This window comes from Taudactylus pleione, unplaced genomic scaffold, assembly GCF_031769625.1.
Source record: "Taudactylus pleione unplaced genomic scaffold, aTauple2 ptg000290l, whole genome shotgun sequence".
Lineage (NCBI taxonomy): Eukaryota > Metazoa > Chordata > Amphibia > Anura > Myobatrachidae > Taudactylus > Taudactylus pleione.
In genome coordinates, this window is record NW_028284692.1 from 12,505,838 (window position 1) to 12,533,441 (window position 27,604).

The 27,604-nt window shown below is 42.7% G+C and overlaps 1 protein-coding gene across 1 annotated transcript; it reads right to left on the reverse strand.

The window, feature by feature from the left end:
- Positions 1-8,118: 8,118 nt before the first annotated feature.
- SCO1 (synthesis of cytochrome C oxidase 1) lies at positions 8,119-26,829 on the reverse strand. Its single transcript, XM_088482676.1, has 5 exons — positions 26,719-26,829; positions 23,186-23,383; positions 15,608-15,700; positions 8,937-9,052; positions 8,119-8,417 (listed from the first exon to the last, which is right to left on the reverse strand). Exons 1-5 carry the CDS (start codon positions 26,756-26,758, stop codon positions 8,283-8,285), a joined length of 582 nt encoding a protein of 193 aa, XP_088338802.1. The 5' UTR covers positions 26,759-26,829; the 3' UTR covers positions 8,119-8,282.
- Between the last annotated feature and the right edge of the window lie 775 nt (positions 26,830-27,604).

Sequence of the window (27,604 nt, forward strand, 5' to 3'; positions counted from 1 at the left end):
ACCCCTAAGGGGTTGGTTGATTTTGCCGCAACCGCGCATGCGTCTTTATGCTAATGCTGTGGCCAATTCTGAGCATACTGAGATGCCCACTTGCAGCAGCGCTAATCTGTCACAGTGCGTCTTTAAATGCACCATCAAAACCTGACAAGCCTTATGCACCATCAAAACCTGCACAAGCCTTATGGCAGGTGCAAATTCTCCATCTGAACATGGCATCATGTGTCAGCGGAATCAGTATGAAAGACCGCCAGACGTCAGCACGGCGGTTCAAATCCCGACGCTGACTGCCCAATTGGTGAAAATGCTGACAGCGCAAGTATACTATTCCTACCCCTCTTTCCCCCCCCCCCCCCAACTCTCCCTTAGGGGTGCCTAACCCTAACCTCCCCCTGTTATTGCCTAAACCTAACCCCTCTTCCCCACACCCTAAACCTAAACCCGGTGGTGGGGGGGTGCCTAACCCTAACCTCCCCCCCTCCTAGTGCCTAACCCTAACCCTAAGTCCCCCCGGAGGTCCCTAAACCTAACCCCTCCCCCCCATCCCCAGCTACGTATATACTTAGACCCGGTATTTCGACGCCTATGTTAAATCCCTTGGCGGGATTCCAGTGTCAGAATGGAGACTGGCGGCCATGCAGCCGCTGGTCTCATAACTACATCCCGTGTCAGCACCACCCAACTGAATCAGGACCTAAAAGAATTGTGAGAATAATCCTTGATGAGTTGCCTCTGTATATTACTTTTATAGGTATAAAATATGGCTTCCCACCACCTCTGAGGTGGTGCACATTTCTAGCCATTTTATGCAGCTCAGAAGTGCTATATAAGATAGTAAAGGCCATCTTACATATGCCTGAAAAACTAGTATTCTGGCAACTACTAAGCTCCCCCTTCAATTAGCCGTGGTAATTTACTGCGGGTTAATTGATCCCCCAGGGTTATTCAATTAGCCCCGAAGGCAGCTGACAGGCTGCACTTATCAGAAATCAGCCTCCAAAACATAGGACAGGCCCTGCTTTTGGTGGTCACTCCATCTTGGGTAGATGGTTGTCTCCCTGGCAAGACCAGAACCCCAGACAGACCTCCCCCCTGCAGGCCCCTTGATTATGGAAATTGGGTTGAGGTGCTCCGGAGCATTGTGATATGTCTATATAATATTTGTGATTCCACAACCTCTTGGGTAGCAGAGGTCCTAACAACATAAGGATATATTGATCTGTCTTTATATGTCCGTTGACATGCAATAGGACTTATGGAAGAAGTATGCTGCACATAAATTTAAAATAGCATAAACGTATGCTGCACATAAATTTAAAATAGCATAAAAGGTCCAAGAGTTGGCTAAAATATTGAGCGGGTATAAGATATGCGTGTCTGTGACTGACAATTTCTAAGTACATCCTTCCCACAGATAGAGTTCTCGTATAGAGACTGTGCCAAGTAGACTCTTAGGGGGTCAATCCCATTAGTCGCGATGATCTCGCCGATGCGAGTCATCGCGGCAGTGGCCGCACTTTACAGCAGCTCGGATTCGCCAAAATTTCGCTCGCAGCCCCATAGGGCAGCGAGCAAAGTTTAGCGAATTCAGGGTCGAGTCAGGCTGCAAAGGGTGCAATGTGCAGGTCCATTGCCGGCGTTGTAACGCCGCTGCAACGGCACATTGCACGGAAGAGGATTGACCCCCTCATCCCATAAGTCCTACTGCATATCATCAACAGACATATAAAGACTGATCACCATATGGTTATGTTGTGAGGACCTCTACTACACAATTTCCTAGAGGTTGTGGAATAATTTATATTATATAAACATATATTACAGTGCCCCAGAGTGCCTCAACCCCGATTCCATATACTGTTGTATGAGGTTTAAAAACCTCTTGCTATTGAAGCTGCTAGGGGTCATAGACAATAAACCTTATAGCGCTGACCATTCATCTTTGCCATTGATTATGGAGAACAAGGAGTACACTGAAAATACTGTCATAGTCTGCTGATATTGGGAAGTAGCCATTAGAAGATGGATAGACTGTGGTCAATACTCAGGCTGTGGCATTTAAATGATGCTCAGTTGTTAATAAGGGGCCTAATGCATTCCAAGAAAACATTCCCCACACCATTAAAAAGTAAAAAGAGAGGGTCCCACTTGTCACATTCGGAGCGAGGACACCTTAGGTATTCTCTGCATCAATCATTACTGTGGCTCAGTCTCACCGGCTGACCAGCAGTACAGTCACTACCACAGCACCGCTGTGCGATGGAGGAAGCATTGAGCCTGGACCACTATCTATACAGCCCGGCCGGGATTACACACTGAGCGGACAACGGGTGCTCCCCTCTACTTTCCACCTGTGCACAGCAGGCAGCATTTGGTAAGAGCTTTGATGCATGCTGTCAGGACCATATAGGTCCGATGAGAATGTCATACTACTTGATTTAACTGCAGTCTTTTGCCCTCTCCACGCTGCATAATCATGTATGTGTTTCTCACGTGTGAGGTACTGGTTCTTTTCATTGAATATCAAGGCTCCTTATTACTGCCATTTGAAGGACATTGAGCCAGATCAGGTTCCTTACATTATTTATTATACTGTATTCTTACCAGGCGACTGGAGGTTTTTCACTGAGCAAATTATATTGCCACTTATTATGTCTTAACTATTAAGTTTTTTGAGTACTCGTTATTGCCATCATTTATATTAATTACTAGATTATATAGATTATTCCTATTCTAGCATTGATTAGCAAACTTTTGTAGGTTCTCACTTTTTTATGTATTGGTTTTAATTATTGTTACCTTTGTGTATATTTTATATATGATAAACTGCTCAATATAATTTGCATATTGCTATATTATTATATTAAATCTATTTCACAGCGCTCCCAGTTCTACTGCTGTAGCCGATCCACTTCAATTTGTGTTTTCAAAGATACTCTTCTGCATAACACTGGTGTAACACATAGGTATTCCACTTAATCAATTTCTTGTCACCTTCAACCAATCTGGCCATTCTCATATGACCTCTCTTACTAACTAGACTTTTATTTCACAGATCTGCAGCTACTGTTTCTGGATGTTATTTTATTTGCGCACAATTCTCTAGAGACTTTTGTGCATGAAAATTACAGGAGATCAGAAGTTTCTGAGACACTTAGACTGCTTTTGGCTGGCGCCAACAATCATTCTACAGTCAGTCACTTAAATCACCTTTCTCCCAAATTCTGATGTTTGGTCTCAACAACAACTGAGCATCCTGACCATGTCTGCATGATTCCATACATTGAGTTGCTGCAACATGACTATATAATTAATAAAAGATAGGGACCGATTTAGTGTTTGCATACTGTGAAATAAGTTTTTTCGCATCAAGCAAGCTTTGACATGGCCTGGAAAAAGACATACAAGTTGAGGCTATTCATAGTCATATACGTTATCACAACAATTCGACTAGCAACATGAGAAAAGAAAGATAAGCTACGTTCTAATGGTCAGAGTACAGTAAGTGCTTGTTCACGCAACTACACCTGGCTGTTCAAAGTGTGGAGTAATTACTAGTGATAACGAATGGCTGAACTAGTTGCCTGCTTTGATTGGCTACTTGTGCATTCACCCTTCATGCCGCTAATGCGAATATATGTTAATGTTGCTAAATTTATTAACATTTATTTATAGGGCGCCACAAGTGCTCTGCAGCGCCGTACAGAGGGCAAAACAATAAGACAGAACAGAGTAAAACAAAGTAAAAAGCACTAAAAATCTCGACACAGCTAATAGCGAATAAGTGACTGTCTGCTATCACCATATTCCTGCTCGTTATTTAAATGCAATTAAGTGGCCGATGCTTTGCGGGTTTAGCTGATGGAAGTTTTCTGTTCTTTGATAAACTGTGAACAGTCGGTGCTTTTCATGTTTTTTTTTCTAATATATGTAATTGAATGTATGTAATGCTGCACACAGCACTCTGGCTTGACAGCACATTCATTTATTTTTCTATTCACCTTCTCTTTCTAATCCGCTGATCTTCTCGTTTGTTTGAGCTTTTTCCTGTAACATTAATGTGTTTATGTATATGGTGAGGTGCAAATGCTGTGGTATATTGAGATAAATAACACCAACCTGATTGGACATACTAGCTCACTCTACCATGCATTATTTCTCAACAACCACACACCTCATGCCTGGACTACTCCCTACTGTTATCTGAACCCCATCACAACGCCACAGCTGTATTACTCTACAAGTGTAAAGAATAACATCTCCTACAGAGACACTGCTCACATAAAAGTCACATCACTGCCTCAATGACAGATATAGACATTTCTGACAGAAAAAAAAAATCTAAATTATTACACAACTCAAAGGACCTGACATCAATCCTCACCAAAGAACTTGAACATGACTTATCTGAGACTTCAGAATCCAGCACAGCAAACAGTGAGTAGACATGCCAACCTTGTCCCTGAAGAAGCATTAAGCACTTCCTACCAGTTCAACACATTTTCTTTCCAAAATGAACCACTCTCAAAGTGACAGTAGTCATTAATGTTCAGCTGTTTAAGAGGCCTATTCTGAATGTTCAACTGTTTTACGCACTCTATTATCCAGTTACAGGTTTATTCATTAAAAATAATTAAAATGAAACAGCCTATTCTGAACTATTTTTATCTCCTATTTTGTGTCTGTTTCACCCTACATCATCTCCACGTAGAACTATTTTGTCACGACGGGTCATTTTATAAGATAGATATACCACTCTACAGTCACACTCTGGTATGCGCACAACTTGGGTGGTTGAACGCACGAGGTCAAGAGTGGTAAATCTATTATATTTGCACACACACTAGGTGGCCAAATTATTATGACCACCAGGCAATTTTATGCAAAGTAGCTATTTCACAGATAACGCTGACGTAGGATGTCTGAATCTGTATAAGATCAGAAAGGGGAAGGTATGCAGAGACTATTGAATTGTATCATGAAATAATGGGTAAATAACGCAGTCTGACGGACTTTGAATGTGGAATGATTGTTGGTACTCGCAGCAGCAGTGCAAGCATTAGCAAAACATAAATGTATTATTAGACTGAGTGAGTAATGAAAACAGAACCCACTGATAGTCCCCTAAGGAGTGCACCACAATCTAGAGAATAATGTCACGTAGTTCAGAAAGTTCAATTCTCTCATGTGTAAAAAAATATATAAATTTATTAATAACCACAAAGAAAATTAAAACATATTGAACACTCATAAGCCTAATCTCACTGTTGTAAAAAAAAGGTGGCGTTGTAAATAGGTGTGACAGACTGAATAAAAAGCATGTAATTATAACAATACTATAAATAACCAAAAATAATTACAGAAAAAACAAACAGAAAAAGAACACTACCACCACACTGCATCTGGTTATTTAAGAATTCTAGTAGGAATCCATGTGATTACCTGATAAACCTATAATTGCCGTGATTGATGTACCAATGTACTCATACTGTCCTGGTAATTCCAATAATCAGTTCAAGTGTTGTGGTGAAATATACTGATAAAAAATAGAAAAACATATATGTCCTTCAACAAAAATTGCCAGTGTAGAGGAGGAATATATAGATATATGCGGCTTTGAATAGACGTGGTGGTAAGAAAAGTCATTAAGCCAAGGTAACTATTTTGCACAAATTACTGTATGGTACTCTGGGCTAAATGATAGTTTGGTCAGAAATTAAACATGTAATAGATACAGTAGGCTTACCGCTACTATGATGTACCTGAACAAGCCACTGGTCCGTTACATGCACTCAGGTAATGCTGCTGGTTGGTCATCAGCCAGATGTCCGGCACAACAGTTTAGGAAATCACAGCTGCGGTCTCTGCTGTTGTGGACCTGTGCTGAGGTGGGTTGCTTGCCAGAGAGGAGCTGAGTAGGTCATTAAGCATGTACCACTGGACTGCCATCAGCCTAGTAATCCGACAAAGCAACCCAGAAATGAAAGGAATAGTCTCTGATTTGGCAAACCCTACATATTAGGTTACTCTGTCTGGGGCCACAGCTGATCCACCTGGACATATTACAGAGAATGGTTCAAAGATTATTACCATATGCCGGACAGACTATAAGTTTAGTAAACTGGGTCACTATTGGTATAACTCACAAAAAAAAATAAAAAATATTTTCCAATTCATCAGTAATCGCAGGTCAATAGTAGTAAACGTGGGTATATGCTAGTTGACCCCTATGCAACTCTCTGTGGCAGAGGGATTGGCGTCCCGTCCATTATTGAACATTTCACACCACTTTCTCACGGTACCATACACCTGTTTAAATTGATTATACAATTTGGCAGGTCTCCCTTTCTGCACATTCAAGAGTCGAATAACACTCCACACTTCACAGTCATAGGGATTGTGCATCATAGGTTTCATTAAAATAACAGCGGCAAAAATAAATTACCAAGCGTTAAGTGCATTACTATCCAATAAATTAAATATTGTATAAACTATATATATTTTGATTATCTAAACATAACCTGCAGCAATCTCAAGAACAAGGGTAAAATATGTAAGCTTCATAAAACGGATAACAAAAGAGAGGATTATAAGGGCGCCGGAGCTAGAGAGGGCACTTCTGTGCTCGCGCCGAAGGTGCATGCGCGCCCAAAAAGGGGATGTGGCCATTGAAAAGGGGCGTCTATAAGACGCGTTTCCCTTTTCGTCACTCATGGGGGCAGGCCCCAAGCGCTGCAGACAGGGAGAACTGATGCCAGACGCACATTTCCCCACCCGCGGGACACTGCGACCCGCGGGTAAAGACGGCACCTGCAGGCTGTGAGGGCAGGGCGCTTTTTGCCCTCCTTCTGGAGGGCAGGGTGCTTTTTACAGCCTAGCGGGGACACTATATAAAATTCATATCATAAAAATACAGACTTAAAATAAGAACAGTAAAAGAAAAATCATATAACTTGGCAGTCACAATATGTCCATATAAAGGAAATTGTTGAACACTACTCAGATGCACTGCTAGAAAAGATCCTAAAGCCGGGTATCCACTTGGCGATTTGGACAAGCGATTGCACGATAGCGACGTCGTTATCGTGCAATCGGCCGCAAATCAGGCATGTAAATGACAAAAATGACCAGCGATGCGCGTGTCCGCTGGTCGTTTTTGCCATCTTTCATCATTTGTACATGCTGGTTAACCTGACGATCCCGTCAGGTTCAGCATGTACGGGGATTGTGGATGTGCCTGAACTGAACGAGTGAATGTTCAGTCTAGGCACATCACTAGACATGCAAATGATAGCACGATTACAATGTCGTAGTCGTGCTGTCGTTTCCATGTCTACTAGTGGATACGCGGCTTAATAGTAAGCTGATCAGGTTTTAGCACTAGTGGATAAATACAGCGTCCATGTCCTAATCTCAATACTGCATGTTTGAAATGTAAGACATTTACCAACAGGCAGTATTGAGAATTACCAACGTGCCTTGGATAATGTGTGTGTACTTGTCATGTTGGCTCCATTGTTTCAACTGCAAGATTTATGGATACAGTGATTCGAAACAGGACATTGTATCCCTTTATAGTAGCATATGGACACTTTATTTATCCCCTATTGCTAAAACATGATCGGTTTACTATTAGAGAGGATATTTTCTAGAAGTTCGTGTGGCGTGTTTTTATATCATGCTTTTTACTGTTTTGTATGTATTTTTATTGATATCCTTTTTATATGTTTTCATATATTTGCATATCATCTTTCATAATAAATTATATAAACCTGTCCAGTTGTTTACAATCCAATTGTGATCTATTCACCAGTGCATTCTCATAATCTCCTTTTTTCTGTTGTTCATTTTAACACCGCACAACATAGCCAAAAACAACCATAACAGCACGCCACTCACATGGCACTTAGAAAGCAGGCTAGGGAGAGCGCCCGACCATGCACTAGGGAGGCTGAATGACGTGTGCAGCAGGAATGCGCACACAGACTTTACTTTCTGGACTACCCTCTGTATTTATACACACATGCACTACTTTAAGTTAAACACAACACTATGAAGGTTGTAAACATAAGAAATGAAAAAACTGTCAGCATGTGTAAAGAAAAACTTTGGGCCAGCATGTGTAAAAATCATAAATTTGGTCAATCTTCATTTAATTACATTTAAAATTTACAATCACCAGTGCAGCCGCTTGAAGCAGTAACAAACAAAAAAAAAAAGGGTAGATAAAGAGTCACTTCCTCCAGTGGAAGGACGACACCCAATGATAGAGCACAGTGCATAAGTCATCTATTTTGCTGGAATTTTCTCATATGGAGTGCAATGGAGCTGGTAATCTCCAAACTTGTTTTATTCTGTCCATAATAATCAACGAAGGCACCATCTGGTCCCACCAAATACATGACGATTGTGTGGTCCACCTATAAGTGAGAAGAGGTCAGGTTACACAGTGAGTTTAGACAGACAGGACTATACGGTAACCTTGTGCCACATATTTTTGTTTGTTTATACATCGGTCATTCAATATGTATTTTACAAATGATAACCCCAAACCTCCCCGCACTAATAAAGTTTCTCTTTGCCAGAAGTCCTCCTCCGATATCATTAATGCCACCAGTACTAGGCCAGACAGCAAGCAGAAAGCTAAAGTCAGATGGTAGGACATGCTCCTAATTTTTTTTTTCTGTGAACTGCATTTCATGTAAAGGAATTTTTCAGTCTCACATCATCCCCACTGTGTTGCTGTTAATATTTAGATGCATGAACCAGGCATCACAGATTTGTGCATCAGATCACAGCTAGACAACATGTTGTTTACAAGGGGCTGTGGCACTAAAGGTCTCAGCACATATTAACATAGAGCCACTGGTTGCTTAACACTGCATAGGACATTATAATTAACAGACACTGCATAGAAATTAATTAGCATTTCCCCTTACAATGTAATCGCTGTCATCATCCTTGGGCCCTTGGCTGAAATATACTCTGTAAGCCTTTGTCACTTTCTCAATCTGTTCTATGGTGCCGGTCAACCCCACCAGTTTAGGGGAGAATTCTGAAAGGGCAGCAGAGGTTATTCACAGACATACTGTATTTTCAAAAATCATTAGACTTAAAACTATACTTAATACATGAATTAAGGCAATACTGTATGTATGCAGATTTTAATAATCACTCTCCCACAACAAAAAAAGCATCACTTTATGAGGCCAGGACATGTAGCGATTCAGTCGGTAAGTTTAGTATATTGACCAAAAACAATTGTGGTGTGTACTGTAGTGGGCTTTTAAACAACCTGCAATTCTGATGAACATCTAACCAGGATCGACCCGAACAGGTGAAAAATGTCCAGTTTAGTAAATAGACCAAAATAAATTGTGGTGTGTACTGTATTAGGCCTTTAAACAGCCAGCAGTTTTGATGAACAGCTAACCAGGGTGAAACCCTGCATGAGAGTTTCTCCAGCACTTTTCCTTTGCTGGACTTCAGGAACATTTCTGATTTTCCTAGTTTACGTGTATCAACTATTATAATATTATCTCTGCCATGTGACAGTGCGCAAGCTGGTACAACGCGCAAACAACTCAGTGACTACAATAATAGTTTAGCGGGAATGTGTGACTCACTCTGCATTTTTTAAATATTCCACTTCATAATACATAGGATTTCTTTGGAGTCCTAAAGTTCAGTATTCTAAGTAATGGGCTGATAAAGCAGCCAGAACTGTGCAATTTGGCTACACACATAGATGGCCAAGCTAGAGGAGATCAAGTAACTAAATTATTTTTTGTATGATTGGGGCAGTTGGATGATGCACAGATAAAGGTAATCTTCTGACTGCATTCAACAGTATCTAAAAGGAAAAAATGGTGCGCTGTTTGAATAGTGTCTGATACCGACACCTGCAGCTGACATCAAAGGGATTCCTGCAGAATACCCTCCCAGAAGAACATATAGAAAAAGAAGGTGTCTGCGCTGATGTCAGTATAAAACACAGTAATTAATAGATAATAACAATTGTGTTTAATAAAGTACAAAAAGAACTGCAGTTCAGTATAAAATAAACATACAATTAAATATATTGAAAGGGCACAGATGCCAGTCATGTGCACTCTGATCACAGACAGTAGCTCAAAATCACACCTGATATGTCATACAATGAAACGCTGGTAATGGAACCTTTACGCTCCTGAGCAATGATACAATGTATCCACCAGTCCTGATGCTCGTGTAAGAGAGTCCAGCTTCCCGACTGTGCAAACAAAAATATTGCTCACCAACAATAGCTAACAGTGTCCCGGTTGATAATATTCCAATACACCGAGTCTATTGAATGGGCATAAATGCTTGCATATATTGTGTGATCACAAACGGTAACCCAGGCTCATAGCAATTATATCATGTAATAAAATGCTGGGTGTTAAGCCAAACCGTTCCTGGGTAAGATAAATATATATTCACCAGTCCTGATGCTCGTGTGGAGGAGTCCAGCTTCTCGAGGTTTGCCCCACTGTGAATAATCCAAACAAGCTGGAAGTAAGATGTGTGTAGTCGCGCCGCTCCAGCGGCTCCCGACTGATGACTGGATGAGTCGTGCAGATGACCAGAAGCAAGCGGCTCAGCGCTGCAAACGAACTCCAGGTATATGGCTTGGAATGATCCTGGGCTCCACGTGTGTGGCAAGCACTGCGTGTGTGGCAGACAATTACATCCACTCGTGGACAGGGCTGCTGGTAACTGGTTGAAAGATGAAAGCCACACTGAGTGATTGGTAAGAGGTGAAAGCCGCACTTGGTAGATGAAATGCAGTTCAAATGTTTCCTTGATCCTTGACGCGTTTCTCCCCTATAGCAGGGTTTTTTTCAAAAGGCATACGTTATTAAACACAATTGTTATTATCTATTAATTACTGTGTTTTATACTGACATCAGCGCAGACACCTTCTTTTTCTATGCATTCAACAGTATGACTGAATGATCCAATCCATTATTCATTGCAGTTGTCTTCAGGCCATACATGGTGCAGTACGACACAATTAACTGTCCAATCTCAGCTATGAGATTGTGTGTGGCTATCAATATCTGTAATGTATTGTGTTCAGGCTTGCAATCCTCAAATAATCAACAAATCAAAAGTGATAGACTAACTGCTCTTTAAGCTCTTGCTTACAATTCCACACCAAGTAAAACATTCACCCTCAAAAGGTGATAAACTGTAACAGGAGTCTTCAGACTTGTTGAATCTGCTGCAAACTAGAGATAAGTGGTTCGGATCTTCCAGCCAAGTGTAGATCTCAGAACGAGGCAAAACTTCATCTTTCACAGACAAAGATTATGTTTTGTCTGTTACAGATGACGTTTTGCCTCATTCGGAGATCTGAACTTGGCATTAAGGCCCTGATTCAGAGCCGGACGCAAGTGGCTGCTCGTTCGCTCCGAGCGATGTTTGCCCAACTGCGCATGCGTACGGATCGTTATACGCATGCGCGAACCACTCAGTGCGGTCGAAATTCATGTTCTCGCAAAATAGCGAATGCCTGATAATTTGAGTGACAGAAAGAGGCGTATGTGGGTGGTAACAGGGGAAGGTGCTTGAAAACGGGGAGTGGAGATCCGATCGCGGGCGTGCTTAAAGGTCAAAACGGGCGTTTTATGGGTGTGCATATTTAAAACAGCAGCGTCACTGACCACGTCACTGGGTTCTTTTATAGCCAGAACTGCTCGCAAAATTGTGGTAGCAAAAACCAACCCCAAGAATAGCGAGCAGTTCATACCCTGGTCGATGTACTCGATTAATCTAATAGCGGACATGACGTAGGATGCGAGCGGCCAGGGGGGCGTATTTTTCCAAAAAACGAACGCAAGTTTTGTTCGCTCGTTCAGACCTAGAGGCGTGAACAGACCGCAAACAGCGAACGGTTCATTTGAATAGCCACCCCTTGTTTTAGAACGAATGACCGCAAATAGCGAGTGGCTCTGAATGAGGGCTAAGAACCAAGCCAAAACTGAACCGCTTAGCTCTACAGCAAATGAATGGTATTAAAATAATATCTATTGGCAAAAGGAACTTAGTTGTTCACTACGGCACAGCCATATGGGGATGAAGGTGGTTTTAAGTGTACATGGGAGTGAGGTAAAATTACTGAGGTGTAACTGGTGAGAAAGTGGCTTTGAATTTGGACAGTGAGAATGATAGGTCATCACTGAATGAGGAAGAGTTGTGTACTGTTTGAGGGAGCACAGATATGTTGGATATATAGATTTGTGAAAATAACTTGTGTCTGTTTGATATAACTGAGAAACACAGTTTAGGACTTTGGGTTTAGCAGTGTTTGTAGAGGAGTTTAATATAGGGAGTAGTGGATTCAATGTAATATGTAGTGTTTATAAGACTATGTAGGGGTGTTTTGCAGGCAGTGAGGTACATTAATATACTGGTGTGTTTAAGGAGTCTACTGGTGTGTTTAAGGAGATACCAACAGCAAGCCAAATTTCAGTTGTCAAGGTAGTCATTATATTAACAAATATTTTCTGTACTCAATCTTCCATCCAGAAGGATTCTCCATTCACCTACTCCCAAAGCTTCTAGTACACCAGCATGAAATCACTGAGAACCGTGCCTGGCTGTCACTGCGGCCTAAGCCATGCTTATCCATTCACCAGGATCCTTCACCAAGTGATAAATGGAGTTACAGCATAGGTGTACAGATGTGTACTCATACACTGTTGCTGCAGTCGCGCCAAACAGCTCTTCTTGGTGAGCCAGGTCCCTTGCGACTCGGCATGTGCGGAGCGTATTTTTCGTTGGAAAATGCATCTTAGTCGCAGTCGCATCTGACGAACCGCTTCAAGAGACTGCACTGATTCATTTGATATGTGATACTTGTATATATGTGTGCGACTAAATCTGAATCTGTATACGAAGTGCTACAATGCAGCGTAGCTGCTGGTTTCCACACCAAGTTCTGCTGTGCTTTGTATACAGCGTCAGACTCCGTCGCACACAGATATAAAAGTGTTGCTTATCAAATTATTCAGTGCAGTCTCGTGAAGCGGTTTTTATAACTAAGACGCATTTACGGGTAACAAAGATGCTATACTGCTCGGCGCAGCTCCTTCATTCCAAGCGTCTTGAGCAGCGAGGCGTACTAAGGCTAGGTGTATGAGGACACATCTGTAGCTGCTTAGTGTGTAAAGACTAGTGTTACAAAATACTGTGTATGAACTATTTACCCTTGGAAGCAGCCCTATATGGTCTCACATACATCAGTGGTAAGGGTGAGGAGGCTTGGTGGTGTTGGGGGTTGCACTTTTGTATATTATGTGCAGGTCACAGGGTGGCACAATAGTCTGTGACACATTCTGCTATAATTGTTGAGAACTGCTGTATGTGCATTTGTTTAACACAATGTTGAGGTAACAACCTGGTACAATTATCTGTTAACATAGGACTTGTGTGTACTGTATGTTTATAGTTACATTAGGTGTGCAGGGCAATGTGGCTTGTACAATATGCATGAGGGATTGACTGCTTTGCATAGAGCTGCAACATCGTTTTAACAATAAAATAAAAAACTTCTAAGAGTGGAGGTAAAAACAAAACAGTGGTTGATTGACAAATTTTATTATAGCGAATAGGAAAGGAAGGGGGATGCGCGAGGTTAGACTACCTTATTATCAATTTGAATTGATACGTCAGCTTAAATATACAGATCAGCAAAGCTAGAATATATCAAAAACTGTGGTGCCCAATAATTACACTGAATGCGATGGAATCATGTAGGTCAGGGCTCGACAAATTGTATTAAAATCTAGAAGCCAGCGTAAATGTTTAGGAGCCAGATCATCATCACCAACCAAAATATAGGAAAACTTTTATAGAGCACCATACAAGCACCTTCAATGCCCCATCAGACCTCCCCACATGCCATTAGACCACCACACGTGCCTCTTCAATGCCCATCAGTCCCAGCCACATGCTAATCTCTGGTGTCTAATGTATAGTATAAAACATATTAGAGCAAGCCATACAGCAGGGATCCCAATCCAGAGTATGCCTCACAGAAGTAACCCCAAATCATAGCATGCCACACAGTAGGGCCCCCAATTAATGCAACTTTTATCAGAGGAAGACCTTAAATGAATACATCTGCAGTGGATATTTGACTAAGTAAACTTATGGAACGGTTGGGGGGGGGGGGGGGAGTAGCTTAACAGTGCAACAGACTGGCTTCAGGAACGGCACAGCAGGAGGTCAAGACATTATGGAGGTGGCGCAGTGTTAATGTGCAGACAGAAACAGCATGTCTTACTGTGCTTCGATGGCTGCCGCTGCTCTGATTCTTGGGGATCTCTCATAAACCACAGTGGTCAGTGCTCCCTTCTCTCGCCGAAACTAACAGCCAGGTGCTTTTTACAGACGTATTGCATTGCTGACGTGACAACAATGCAAGGAGCGCTGCAGACAGTAACTTTCTCCAGAAAGGTCCCAAAGGTGACGGGAGGCACATCCTCATGTGTACGGCAGGCACAGTGCAGTCACCTAGCTGCCCCTGCATTCTCCCCGGCTCAGCTCTGACTTTGGTATCCGCGTCCTCCCCAGCTGAGCTCTGACCTCTGGGGCTGCAGAGACCGCGCCCGCAGCACAGTGCATGCAGAGCTCGAACACAGCACTGTCAGTCCTGCGGAAGCAAAATCCAGTCACCAGGTCAAATACTTGGTCGCCATGACGACCGGGATTTGTCGAGCAGTGAGGGACAGCAGAAGTCCCATATCTGCCTGTGTGTGTGTGTTTATCCTCCAATCACACGATGAGACCAGAGTCATGGGGGAAGTTATTCATACACTAATGGTGCGTACACACTACACGTTTTGCTCCCTGAGCGATATCGTGTAGTGTGTCCCCGGCAGGCTGTGCTCAATGTCGTTCATGACATTGAGCACAGCCGCTGAACGATATCATTAACGATATCGTTCAGCACCGGGCTCTCTCCCCCATTCCCCAACATGCAGCAACCTGACGAGATAGTCAGGTTGGCCTGCATGTCATCCCGATGAACGATGATGACGAATGACCCGCGGGAACGCGCGTCGTCGTTATCGTTCATCGTTTTGGGGTTAAAAATGGACGATAAAGTGAATGACTGAACGATAACGATATCGTTCAGTCGTCCACTTTATCGCCCAGTGTGTACGCACCATTAGTCTGAGGGGGTCATGTGTTTAGTTCTAGTCCAACGGGCCACCCACATGGGTGGTCAACCTTAATAGAGATCCTGTTGCATGATCAGGCCATGTGTAGCTAGCTCTACAAACCAATTTAATACTTATCTCTCCTCTAGAAGGCAGCAGAAAACTTCATAATGATTTGCTGATATTAATTCGCTAGATAAATAAAAAATGGCAATATGGAGAGTTTCCTGTTAAATACAAGAAATATTCCTGGTGTACAAGATAAGATTAGTAGTACTATGAAGGTTATATATAGTCAGACACCTGATGATATAACTACAAACAGTAACGCAGATATTGTACACAGGAGTGTATTCATAGATCATCATTTACTACAGCAGAGTAGAGTGACAGGAACATAAATTCTATATTTTAAATACCTTTAATATATCTGGCGACAGCATCTTTGTCATCCCGTTCAGGATCAACTGTGATGAACAGTGGAATGAGATTGGGGACATGTTCCAACGTATCTAAAGAAAATAGAAGTAAATTATATAGAAGTACAATTATTATAAATAACTTTTGAAATGGTTCTTTTAGACGTGTCTGTTTACAAAAACAGGATTTTGGTACTTACCGATAAATCCCTTTCTCCGATTCCATAGGGGACACTGGAGGCTTCAGACAGCGGGGGCTACAGACGTGTGCTAAATGGGAGCTGGCACTTTACATATTTAAGTGTGACTAGCTCCTCCCCCTCTATACCCCCCTAACAAGCCCAGTCTTAGGAAACTGTGCCTAAGGGGAGCTGAGAAAAAGACAAAAACGGAAGAGGAGGAGGCGAAGCAAGTACACAGAACATTTTAGAAGGTTGAAATAACAGTAACACAACAAGAGAAGAGACATCAAACAGTTCTCTAACAGTCATAACCTAAAATGACCACAAACCTGGCAGGAACGAACAGCGCAGGGTGGGCATCCAGTGTCTCCTATGGAATCGGAGAAAGGGATTTATCGGTAAGTACCAAAGTCCTGTTTTTTCCTTCATCCGTAGGGGTCACTGGAAGCTTCAGACAGGGGGGACATCCCAGAGCTTCCATCACTGGCGGGAGAGCGCTGAGAACCCTGCAAAGAAGACCGGCCATACTGAGCTGCAGAGGCCACAACGTTAAATCTATAAAAACAAATAAAAATATGCCGGCCAGACCAAGTAGCCGCCCGGCAAAGTAACTCCATGGGAACCCCGCGAGCAGCCGCCCACGAGGAACCCACTGAGCGAGTGGAATGCACTGTAAGAGAAGGCGGAGGCTCCCTAAATGAGGCCATATATGCCTGTCTGATGGTCAGACTAATCCAGCGGGCCAGTGACTGTTTGGAAGCTGGCCAACCAGGACGAGCAGCATCCTACAAAACAAATAGAGTGTTTGTTCAACTTATGGCTGCAGTCCTCTCCACATAGATACAAAGAACCCTAACAACATCCAAAGATCTTGACAAAGGTGATTCCTGTGGAAGAGACTGATACCACACTAGATTGGTTGATGTGGAAAGCCGAAACCACCTTAGGAAGAAAATCCATTCTTGTACGGAAGTCCGCTCTATCCTCATGAAATACCAAGTATGGAAGACAACAAGATAGAGCTCCCAGTTCTTCTCGCACTGGCCTCAGCCAGGAGGGTGCTGAAGTGTTACCGTCTACAAAAGGAATCTTAACTCTATAGACTCCAAAGGTTAGAACAGAGAAGACTTAAAGCAGGAAAGGACGAGATCCAAATCCAATGGAGCCATAGGAAGAACACAGGGTGGTCGTAACCGTATCATACCCTGCAGAAAAGTCTGCACCTCCGGTATCAATACCAACTTCTTTTGGAAGAAAATCGTCAGAGTTGAAATCTGAATTTTTAGAGAACCTAAACCCAGACCGTCTGAGAAACCTGCTTGTAGAAAAAAAAAAAAAAAAAAAAAATCAGAAATCTGGCTGGGGTGAATTCTGTAGGAGGAGACCCTCTACATTCAACCCCTGAAACATAAACCTTCCAAATATGGTGGTAATGTTTCGAAGTAAGTTCTTAGCAGGTTCTTACCATAGTAAGGATTACCCTGGGTGGGATCTCGTTAAGTTTAAAGAAGGCCCTTTCAACAGCCATGCCGCCAAACTTAGTCGCTTTAAGTCACGATAGACTAAAGGACCCTATAATAAATAGATATTCTCTCAGAAGTAGGGGCTACGGATCGTCGATCCGCAGAAGTTGAATGATGGAATACAAAGCTCTGCGAGACCAATCTGGAGCCACCAATAAAACCTTGGCCTACTCCCTTTTGATGTGTAGAATCGAGGCAGAAGATGGAACGGAGGGAACAGATAGACAAATTGGAACTGCCACGGCGCTGACAGTGTGTCCACTGCCACTGCCTCCGGGTCTCTCATCCGAGAGCCATAGAGAGGCAGTTGACGATTTTGTCTGGATGCCATGAGGTCGATCTGCTGAAAACCCCACCGTTGGACAAGCTGGTGAAAAACCTGAGAATGTAGTACCCATTCCCCTGGATGCACGTCCTGCCGACCGCAAACTTTTCTGCCCAGATTAGAATTCGGCTTACTTCTTTCTTAGCCGGCCGACTTTTGGTTTATTTATGTATGCCACTGTCATAGCGTTGTCCAACTGGACCCTGACTGCTCGGCCCTGCAACAGGTGACCTGCTGTCTAAATAGCGTAGAAAGCTGTCTTTACTTCCAATATGTTCATTGGCAGACTCGCTTCCTGTGATGTCCAGCGGCCTTGGAAGTGAAGTTCCTGAATGACAGCCCCCCAGCCTCTCAGACACGCATCTGTGGTGAGAATAGTCCAATCCCATACTCAGAATCTCTTTCCCTCCATTTAGATGTACAGAGTTCAACCACCAAAAGTATATACGAGTTCTGGGACTGTCCATTTTGAGAAGAGGTCTAGCTAAAACATCCTTCCGTAAGGAATGGCTGCGAACGCCGTAACCATCTTCCCCAGGAGTCGAATGCAAACATGCACCGATACCTGATTATGTCGAAAGACCGTCCTCACCATCTCCTGAATAGAAGTTGCCTCTTCCTGAGGGAGGAACACCCGCTGACAATGTCCATGATCATTCCCAGAAAGACTGTAGCCTCTGCATCGGTTGCAGATGGGACTAGGGAAAGATCAGGATCCACCCTTGATGAATGAGAGGGATGTGAGTCACTGTGATGTGCAGTAATTTGTCACTGGAATGGGTCTTCAGAAAGATCGTCCAGGTAAAGGATAATAGTGATCCCTGAATGAGACTCATCATCACAGCCATGACCCTTGTGAATACCCTGGGGGCTGACGGTAAGACGAAGGGAAAAGCCCGAAACTGGAAATGTGAATTCGAACTGCGAATCTCAGAAACGCTTGGTGAGACCGCCAGATAGGGATTTGATATCAAGATATACCATGAATTTGGTAGCCCATGAATTTTGGTGAAGCCCGTCATGCACGAGGCTTGGTAGTGGACTTAACCTCCTGTTGAGCAGATATTGTTGCGCTTTTGCCATGTCCTCTGGAACCATGGGAAGTTGATAGTCCTTCTCCACGTGAACGTCCTGGAGCACGAAAGGACCAAAACGAAGGTCCCGAGTAAGATCTTCTACAGGGAGGAGCTGCAGACAGAAGAAAAGTGAATTTACCCCCAGTAGCTTGAGAAATCCATTTATCTAGTTCCCAAAAGATACACTTCCCGTGAATGAAAGTGCTTTCAGAGCTTTCTTCTATCTTGCATTCGTCTGCCATTGTTTAAGCCACAGCGCCCTACACGCCGAAAACTCCAGAGCTGAAAATTTTGCAAACGTCTTTGGACGTCGATCTCTCATCCAGTCAGCCAATTTCTCCAAGGTAAGTCGCAGCTATATTGCTAACAGAATAAGCTTCCAGCAGCTTACAATTGCAGGACGCATAGACATGCAGCTGTATAAATGGACTTGAGAGTATCACCTTTCAAAGGCGTGGCCCCAGGAACCGGTAGTGTAGTTTTCCTAGACAGTCTACTGTAGGGGGGAGTTAAAAAAGTGGCATGCTGTCCCAGACTGGCTTTCGATCCTAGGACCTTTCTGTCACTGCTGTAATCGCCTTATCAAGTGAGCCACTTCAGCTCCTCAACAGATTTTCTACTATCTGTAGGAAAAAGATAACCGCCAGGACATCTGACATTTTTTTTTTTTTTTAACGAATGTTCCCAAGCCGACATCAGAAGAGAATCCCGCTCTACTGAATGCAAAAGCTTGTCTTTGTTTCTTTAGAAAGAAAGACTGTCGTGTAGATACAATACCTGGCGGATTGCAGAAAGTAAAGCCTCTATCTGGATACCGACTCAGGCTTCTACTGGATTTCCTTCGCCCTTCGAAAACTGACATATTCTCCTCCTCCGATTGGAGGACTGAGAGCAACAGTCTCTTTGAGACCTGTGGAGAGGATCCAGTTGTGTACGGGAAATAGTCACGCTTTTGAGATCCCATCCCTGGATTCATCTAAGGACCTTGCCCATGCTGGTTTTTCTAGAGCCGCTGACCTGGAGACCTCTCTTTCTTTCCGAGAAGCCTCCAGCTCAGCATAGAGATGGGACATAAAATTACATTTCCTTGAAGGTGAGTGAACTCACAACCTCGGCATTGCTCAACAGATACTGTCTTATAAGTACCGCACGCTGAACGATTGAGCCACTGGAGCACATTGTAACCTGCGCAGTTCAAGATGGCGGATCTGACATCTCTGAGATCGTTATTCAGGATTGCATTGTCACACATTAGGGAGTTAGATGACTGCCCCTGTAAATAATTTTTTCTTTTTTCTGCATACTTTTTGTAGGTAAATAACTTTTGGACGCCTTAGCGCCCCTTTCAGTCATGATACATACAGACCCCACACAAACAACAGTAAAGTGTAGTGAAAAAGGTCAAAAGAAGAAACTGACATCCAAAGAGGCAGGAGAGAGCCACACTTGCCCTAATAGCACTTCTAACAGTGCCTGAAAATGCTAGGCATAAAAGAAAGGGAATAGATACGAATTACCGCCGGACAGAAGTCCGGCAGTTCAAATCCCGACAGCGGCAGGCCGAGACGGCTGAAAATCCCGATCGTCCCCAGGTAAGTATTAACTAATCTAACCTAACCCCCCTAACCCTCACCTTCCCCCCACTGCCTAACCCTAATCCCTCCTCTAAGTGCCTAAACCTAACCGCTCCTTCCCCGCCGCTTAAACCTAAGTCCCCCCCGGGAGCCCTAACCCTCCCCCCAAAACAGGGTTTTTCTTATGTAGCAGACTGTCCCTCCGTGTAATGGCCGCCAGCACCCTCGTGTGAAGTGCTGATGACCACTGGGAGGAAGGAGGACTCCGGAGCTAGGCTCCGTCCCCCGCTATGGCACTTAAATTGGGTTATAAGCGCACTATGCCTGCTGCACTAAGCTGGATGTGCTAGTGATCTGTTTGGATGCCCCGTTAATCACAGCAGCCTGCTGCTGTATATGCCGCTCTTAGTGTTAACCTGGCTACCCCGCTAGAAGGGGAGCCAGGGCATACTCACGATGCAGCTCCACTGCCGGCGGCGGCTGACTAATTGGGGACTGCTGTGCGCGCTGCAAGTAGTACATGCGGGTCCTCCTATATGGAGACAGTTGTCTCTGTAGTCGGGGACCCCAGGCGAACTGCGTGCAGTTGCGAGAGGGTCCCCCCGGCAGCTCAATCGATGCAGACAGGCAGTGCAGCTGCTGCCTGTCTGTTCCTGTCAATGTAGATATTCTTTAGCTTCAGCGCAGCAGCACTCTTATTTAAATACCCTGAAGAGAATTATGTGAATAACACAACCAGCTCCCTTCGGGCTCAATCTAAGACTTGGCTTGTAGGGGGGTAAAGAAGGGGAGGAGCTAGTCACACTTAGAAATTTAAAGTGCCAGCTCCCACTTAGCACATGTCTATACCCCCCCCAGTCTGAAGCCTCCAGTGTCCCCTAGTGTATAAAAGAGAAACCACCTGTGTAGTGTGGTAACTCCTCTGACTATGGTATCATGCTGCACTTTAGACGGATGGGGCACTAGGAGCAATCCATACAGGTTTGTAATGCAGTTTTAAAAGACATTGTCAAAATTCCTTTTGAAGAGAATGGCCTAAATAAGAGTTAATACACATTTTCATTGGCATAAATTTGTTTATTTTTTAAATGAGAAAAAAAAATTACAACCACAATGTATTTCCTATAGCTCTGGTTGAGAGTTTTATCACCAAAACAGCAACAGTGTCATACTAGTGATCACGCTGCTCTCTGGAACTTCTTGTGTTTGTATGGTCTAATAACGGAGAAACACATTAAGTTTGTGAACTTAATACTGGCTGCTTGACAAGTGGGTCTGCTTAAACATTGTGGTGCTATGGGTGCAAAACCTCCGTTCTTTATGCAAGAGCTGTGACTTCTTCTCATATCTGGTATATGATGTGTTGCTCCCACTGCCGCTGACGTCATCACATTGGCAAGCGGCAATTCTGATCATCAGACGGGGAACATAATTCACAGAGGATTGCCCTACCACCGGTACTATGCCTTTGCTCAGGATTTCCCTAAGAGTGGTGAGACTATATGGATGCAAATCATACTAACACACTGGCTCTGCTAATCAAGTTTCTATACCACTAGTGGATTTCCACAGGATCCTTTGAATTACATTTTTCAAGCGACTAATATTTGCCAGTCATCAGTGATATATCTTTATGAGAATATGTTGATATAGAATACTAGTTTTACTGTATACTTCCTGTACGAGTTTATAGTAAGAAAAAAAGCATAACAATGATAATTTCACATTCTATATTGTAAGGGAAGCACTGACCCCCTAAGTTCACTTTCCTGGGCTCTGTACACATGACCTCCTCCCACTTCCCACACTGGCAGTGTGCAGAAGTGAGGAGAGAAGCAGAGGAACATGCAGGATGCAGGGGGCACCACAAGAGCCTATACTCTAGACCTTGGACAAGTAACCTTTTGGTACAGGTTTTAACTTACAATATTCCTCACAGAATTAATCTCAACAGATCATGTTGTGATGATTTCTGTTTGTGGAAGTACAGTTTGTGCAGTCGCGCCAAAAAGTCCCTCTCGGCGTTCCTGGTCCCGTGAGACCCTGCCAGCATCGGGCGTCTTTTTTGCCAAAAATGCATCTATGCAATGTAATGAGACTAGTAGGCACCAGCAGACTATGCGGATTCATTTGACATGCAAGACTTGTATATCTGTGTCTCTGAATTTGTATACAAAGTGATACAATGTAGCGGCAGCAGCTTTTTTCATTCCAAGTTACATTATCCTGTATATACAGACTCAGGTGCACACAGATATACAAATGTCGCATATAAAATTAATCAGCACAGTCTGCTGGTGCGTTGTAGTGCATTGCAGCTCACTCACGCAAGGCAAGTTGCGCTGCGTAGCGTATTGAGGCTAGATGTATGACATCTGTAGGTGGGATAATTACTGACCCAGCAAAATAGATCTCACCTGTGCGTGATTAGCGAAATCCACAAAACATGACCTGTTGGTGGTACTTGAGGACTGGAGTTGGGAACTCTTGCCTTAGAGAAATGTACAACAAAGTTGAGAATATTGGCAAACTATATTAATATACAGTGCATCTGGAAAGTATTCACAACGATTCACTTTTTCCACATTTTGTTATGTTATAGCCTTATCCCAAAATGTTATTTCTTACTTTTTTTTTTATTAAATTTGCAAAAGCTCAGAAAAACCTTTTACACATTGTCATTTTGGGGTATTGTGTGTACAATTTTGAGGACAAAAATGAATTTATTCCATTTTGGAATAAAGCTGTGACATAACAAAATGTGGAAAAAGTGAAGCATTGTGAATACTTTCCGAATGCACTGTAATTGCAGTTATGTCGAGTTTCTGTGTAGTGTGTAGTATGTTATAGATTAATAAAACGCAAAGCATTACAAATAGATGTAAAAACAGTGATTACCAATTTCATCCACAACTTGAATCATCTTCTCAATCTCATCTGGACAGACATCAGGACAATGTGTGAAACCAAAGTACAGCAATATCCACTGTCCCAAGTAATGTTGATCTGTTTTGGGCAATCCATTGTGATCGATTAGAGAGAAAGGACCACCAAGTAAAGGTTTTCCCAGTGACCGATTCTTTTCCTTCTCGATCTCTAAACAGAGACAAAGAAAACTAAAATCAAATTCTATACATATACTACTGGTCATGGTCTGGTTATACAACAACCCCATTTTCCCAGTTTTTAATGAAATTTACAGGAGTTTAATGCCTCAAACTACCTTAAATTAAAGCATAGCGCATATAAAGAACTGGAGATCAAAATATATCACAAAATCATTTTGTTTAACAAAATTTTATCTCAATTTATGACACATCAAACAGATATAACAGCCGAGCACACTCGTGGCATTCTTTCTACAATGAAATTTAAATATTGTTCGGGAAGTTCTTCCCAACACTGTTGCAGAAGTTCCTACAAATGTGTTTGTAGATAGCTTTCACCATTCTGTCCAGTTCATCCAAAACCAGCTGGATGGGGTTTAAGTCTGGAAACTGTGCTGGCCATTCCATGATTCGATGACTACCATCTTGTTCTTTTCCTCAAAGGTAGTTCTGACATAGCCTTGGGCCATTATCTTGATGTAGTATGAACCATTGACCAACTAGGCATAGCCCAGAGCAGTGGTGTCCAACCTGTAGCTCGTGAGCTACCGCTAGCTCGCAGTCTAAATTTTGGTAGGTTACCTAGCTGCAGTACTGCAGAGTCAACTAGGAGGAAGTGACCTATGATGCTCGCTTCCCCATGGCGAGGACACCATGGGTGGAAGCACAGGCAAGCACCTCAGGTGATTGTCGCAGCCTCTACAGCAATCACCTGACGTGCTTCCCCCATGGTTCCACCCACGGCGTCTACACCACGGTGGAGCGAGTGACTCTCGCCCAGCCCTGCTGGAAAATCACTGAGCAGCCTTGCCTATATCTTTTGATGCTTTACTGCATGTTCCTGCATGGATCCGGTAATTAATAGTGAGATGTGCCTGTTCTTAAACTTTATTTACAAATGACAACGATCTCACTGTAATAACTAAATGCATTGTTGTTTTCTTTGAAACATTTTTTTCATTTTCATTAAATGACCTTCAATTATTTGGTTATTAGCCAGATTTTTGTTTCTACAATTTTAGTAGCCCTTCATGAGATTTCATTTTTCTCAAGTAGCTCACACCTCAATTAAGGTTGGCGACCACTGGATCGGAGGGTATTATATGGCGCTGCAAAACACGGTGGCCTTTTTAGTTCAGGAAACCGGTCACTCTGTGTAAGAAGTCGACTTGGGGTTCAGCAACAAAATCTCTGTTTAAGCCTGAAATTAAAAAGGGCAATGCTTTCAATAGCAAAATATGGGCTGTTTTGCTATTAAAAGCATTGCCCTTTTAAATGTTGGCCTTAAACACACCGGAAAGCTTAGTAAATAAATCCCACACACTGAGGAACCATCCTTTCTCCTACTCAACAGTTGACAAAAACCCTACGTGATAAATTAAAGATTTAAAGCCTCTATTTCATTGCAAGTTCCTAGCCCATTACTTGTTTCCCAAAAAAAGGCTTTAAAAAAAAAAAAAAAAATCTGACATTTACATTATTTTCAGTTTTTGCTAAGCTAAACTTTTTTTTTAACCACTAGCAGTTTACCGCTTAACTTTGTACCATTTCAGGTTACTCACTGGACTTCAATTGTTTAAATGTCATCAAATAACCCAAAAATAGGGGTGTTCTAAAACTTTTGACCAGTTGTGATTAAAGCACAATACACATCTCTTTACATCAATCACATCTCTTGAAACAGCATTTATCTTAGGAGTAGCAGTTTATTTGGCTCATGATGCCTTTAGAGTGGTAGCAAAGTCCAAAGGAACAGATAAGCTCACTGATTTAAGACGTGTAGAGGGAGAAAAGAAGAGGAAGGAAAAGTGGAGGTGCTACTAGATATGAAGGAGGAATGCTGTATCAAGCAGGAGGTGAACCAGGAGAGAGCAGAGCAGTGAAGCCCAATGCAGTGGAGGGTTTGGTGGAGAAGGGAGTGGTCAGTGGTATCAAATGTAACTGTTAGGTCAAGGTATAGAGAGCTGGGTATGCACTGAAACAATGTAGTTTCTGTCCGAATCGGAACATTTCGGCCGCATCACTCATTGTGTACGGCCAATATGTGTGCTCCTGCGGCCGCGCTGCACGTCCAATCGTACGATTTCGCAAGCGGCCCCGCTGCAGGTAATGAAGGACGGAGCGAGGTATTGTTCATTACCTCGTTCTGATGTGTACCACGGCCCGACATATTGGCTGGGTACACATTGCTCACCGAGTACCCAGCTTTAGAATAAAGAACTGGCCTTCGGATTTGGATGCGAGCAGGCCATTGGTAACTTTGGTAAGGGCAGTTTCAGTGAAATTACAGATTTAAGTGAGCCTAGGAGGGAGCTGATGTAAAGATAGGAGGTGAGCAGGTGTAAACCACCTGTTCAAGGAGATTGAAAGCAAAGGATAGAAGAGATGGGATGGTACTTAGTGAGGGAAGAGACCAGGGAACGCTTGAAGGAATATGAGAAGGTGTCAGACGAGTGAGATAAGTTGACCATGGGGGCAATGTGCTGAATAAGCTCAGAGCTGGAAGCAGCATTGTGTGGAATAGTAATGGTGAAAGCAATCTATCCCGAAAGAGGACCTGTCACCAGGGATTGTGTTTGTGTACAGTAATTGACCAGGTAGCTTATGCCCCTAGAGGGCCCCCTATGTCTTAAAGGTTTCACCTTTACCACTAATTTACTATGTGGGTTAGTAGACAAGTACATCGATCCATCTGCACAATAACAATGAGTTGAATTCCTGCATGCTCCAGATCATCTTCCTATTAGCTGGAGATATGGAGGGGCTGAAAGCACACTGAAGTATAAACTCCATAAAGAGATCTTACTTTGGTACCATTGACCATGTATCTGTATTGCAATTAATATCATGGCTTAATGTGTGGCACCTCGTTTTCTAAAGTTATTATAAAACATGGTGCCAAAAGGAGCACTATGTAGCTAATAGGTTCAATAGTGGTGGAAGAATTTACAAAAATGAAGACCTAAGAATGGCTTTTTCAGAGTTAGGGCCATTTCATTAGTAGAAACGGATATAGTTTTATATCATCTCTCTTTGCTGCCAGGCAGATGAACCATTCATTTCTGAATTTAATGTCCCATAGGTTGACAATAATATTAAAAAATTTTGATGAATGAAGTTCAGTTCATATAGAGTTGTGACACCACGATTGTCCTGCATATCAGCACACTCATCAGCGTTACTGTGAGCACCCTGATGATCTGCTTGGTTACTGGTTCTTCTATCCCCACACACTTCAAAATTTGGTACACACATATGAGGATGTGATGCAGCAGCAATGTGTAATATATTTTTGAAAATTACACACAAAATGCAGAAACTTACTTTCTTCTTTCTCCCTTTTAACAAATTTCATCCCAGCCATTAGTGCACCTCCCAGGGCCACAGTAATGGCCAGAGACTTCCATGATACCGGCTACTGGGACAGAAAATGGAACACATTACACAGCAGTCACATTATTACATATAGATGGTGGGAGATTCTGTGACATCTGATTAACAATGGGCAGCACAGACGGTGTAATGGTTAGCATTACTGCCACTGAGCACTGAGGTTGTGGGTTCGATTCCTACTACGGCCCTAACTGTGTGGAGTTTGTATATTCTCCCTGTGCTTGCGTGGGTTTCCTCCCACACTCCAAAAATATACTGGTAGGTTAATTGGGTCCTAACGAAAATTAAGGTGTACATGTGTGTGTACATGTGTGCGTGTAAGAGCTGCATAAATAACTGGTAATATATAATAAATAAATGTAATGTCAGAACAAACTATAAAATGCTGTCATAGCCAAAAAGGTGCAGAGCCTATTGGAATTAGTATTTACAAATATGACAATCCAAATTTTGTCAATTAACTTCCAAGTCCATATATTATGATCATTTTGTCCTTCCAGTGTATAGATTAATTTTATTTTACTCCGTCTATACAACTCATTCACTGAAAAGATAAGCTGTTAGTGGTTCATTTATTTTAAGTAAACACGTTAATGTATTTGGCATACGTTAAACTGTCCCTTTCGTTCAATGATATAGGAGACGCAAGTCAAAGATATGCAAATAATGTAATATGGACACAGGAATACACATTAACATGCATGTACACAGCTGTAAAAGAGGAATTTTGGTATTTACAGGCAAAATCCCTTTCTCCGATTCCATGGGGGTGCTGTATGAGCCTGTCATTTTAAATCTTAAATAATATGATATGTTT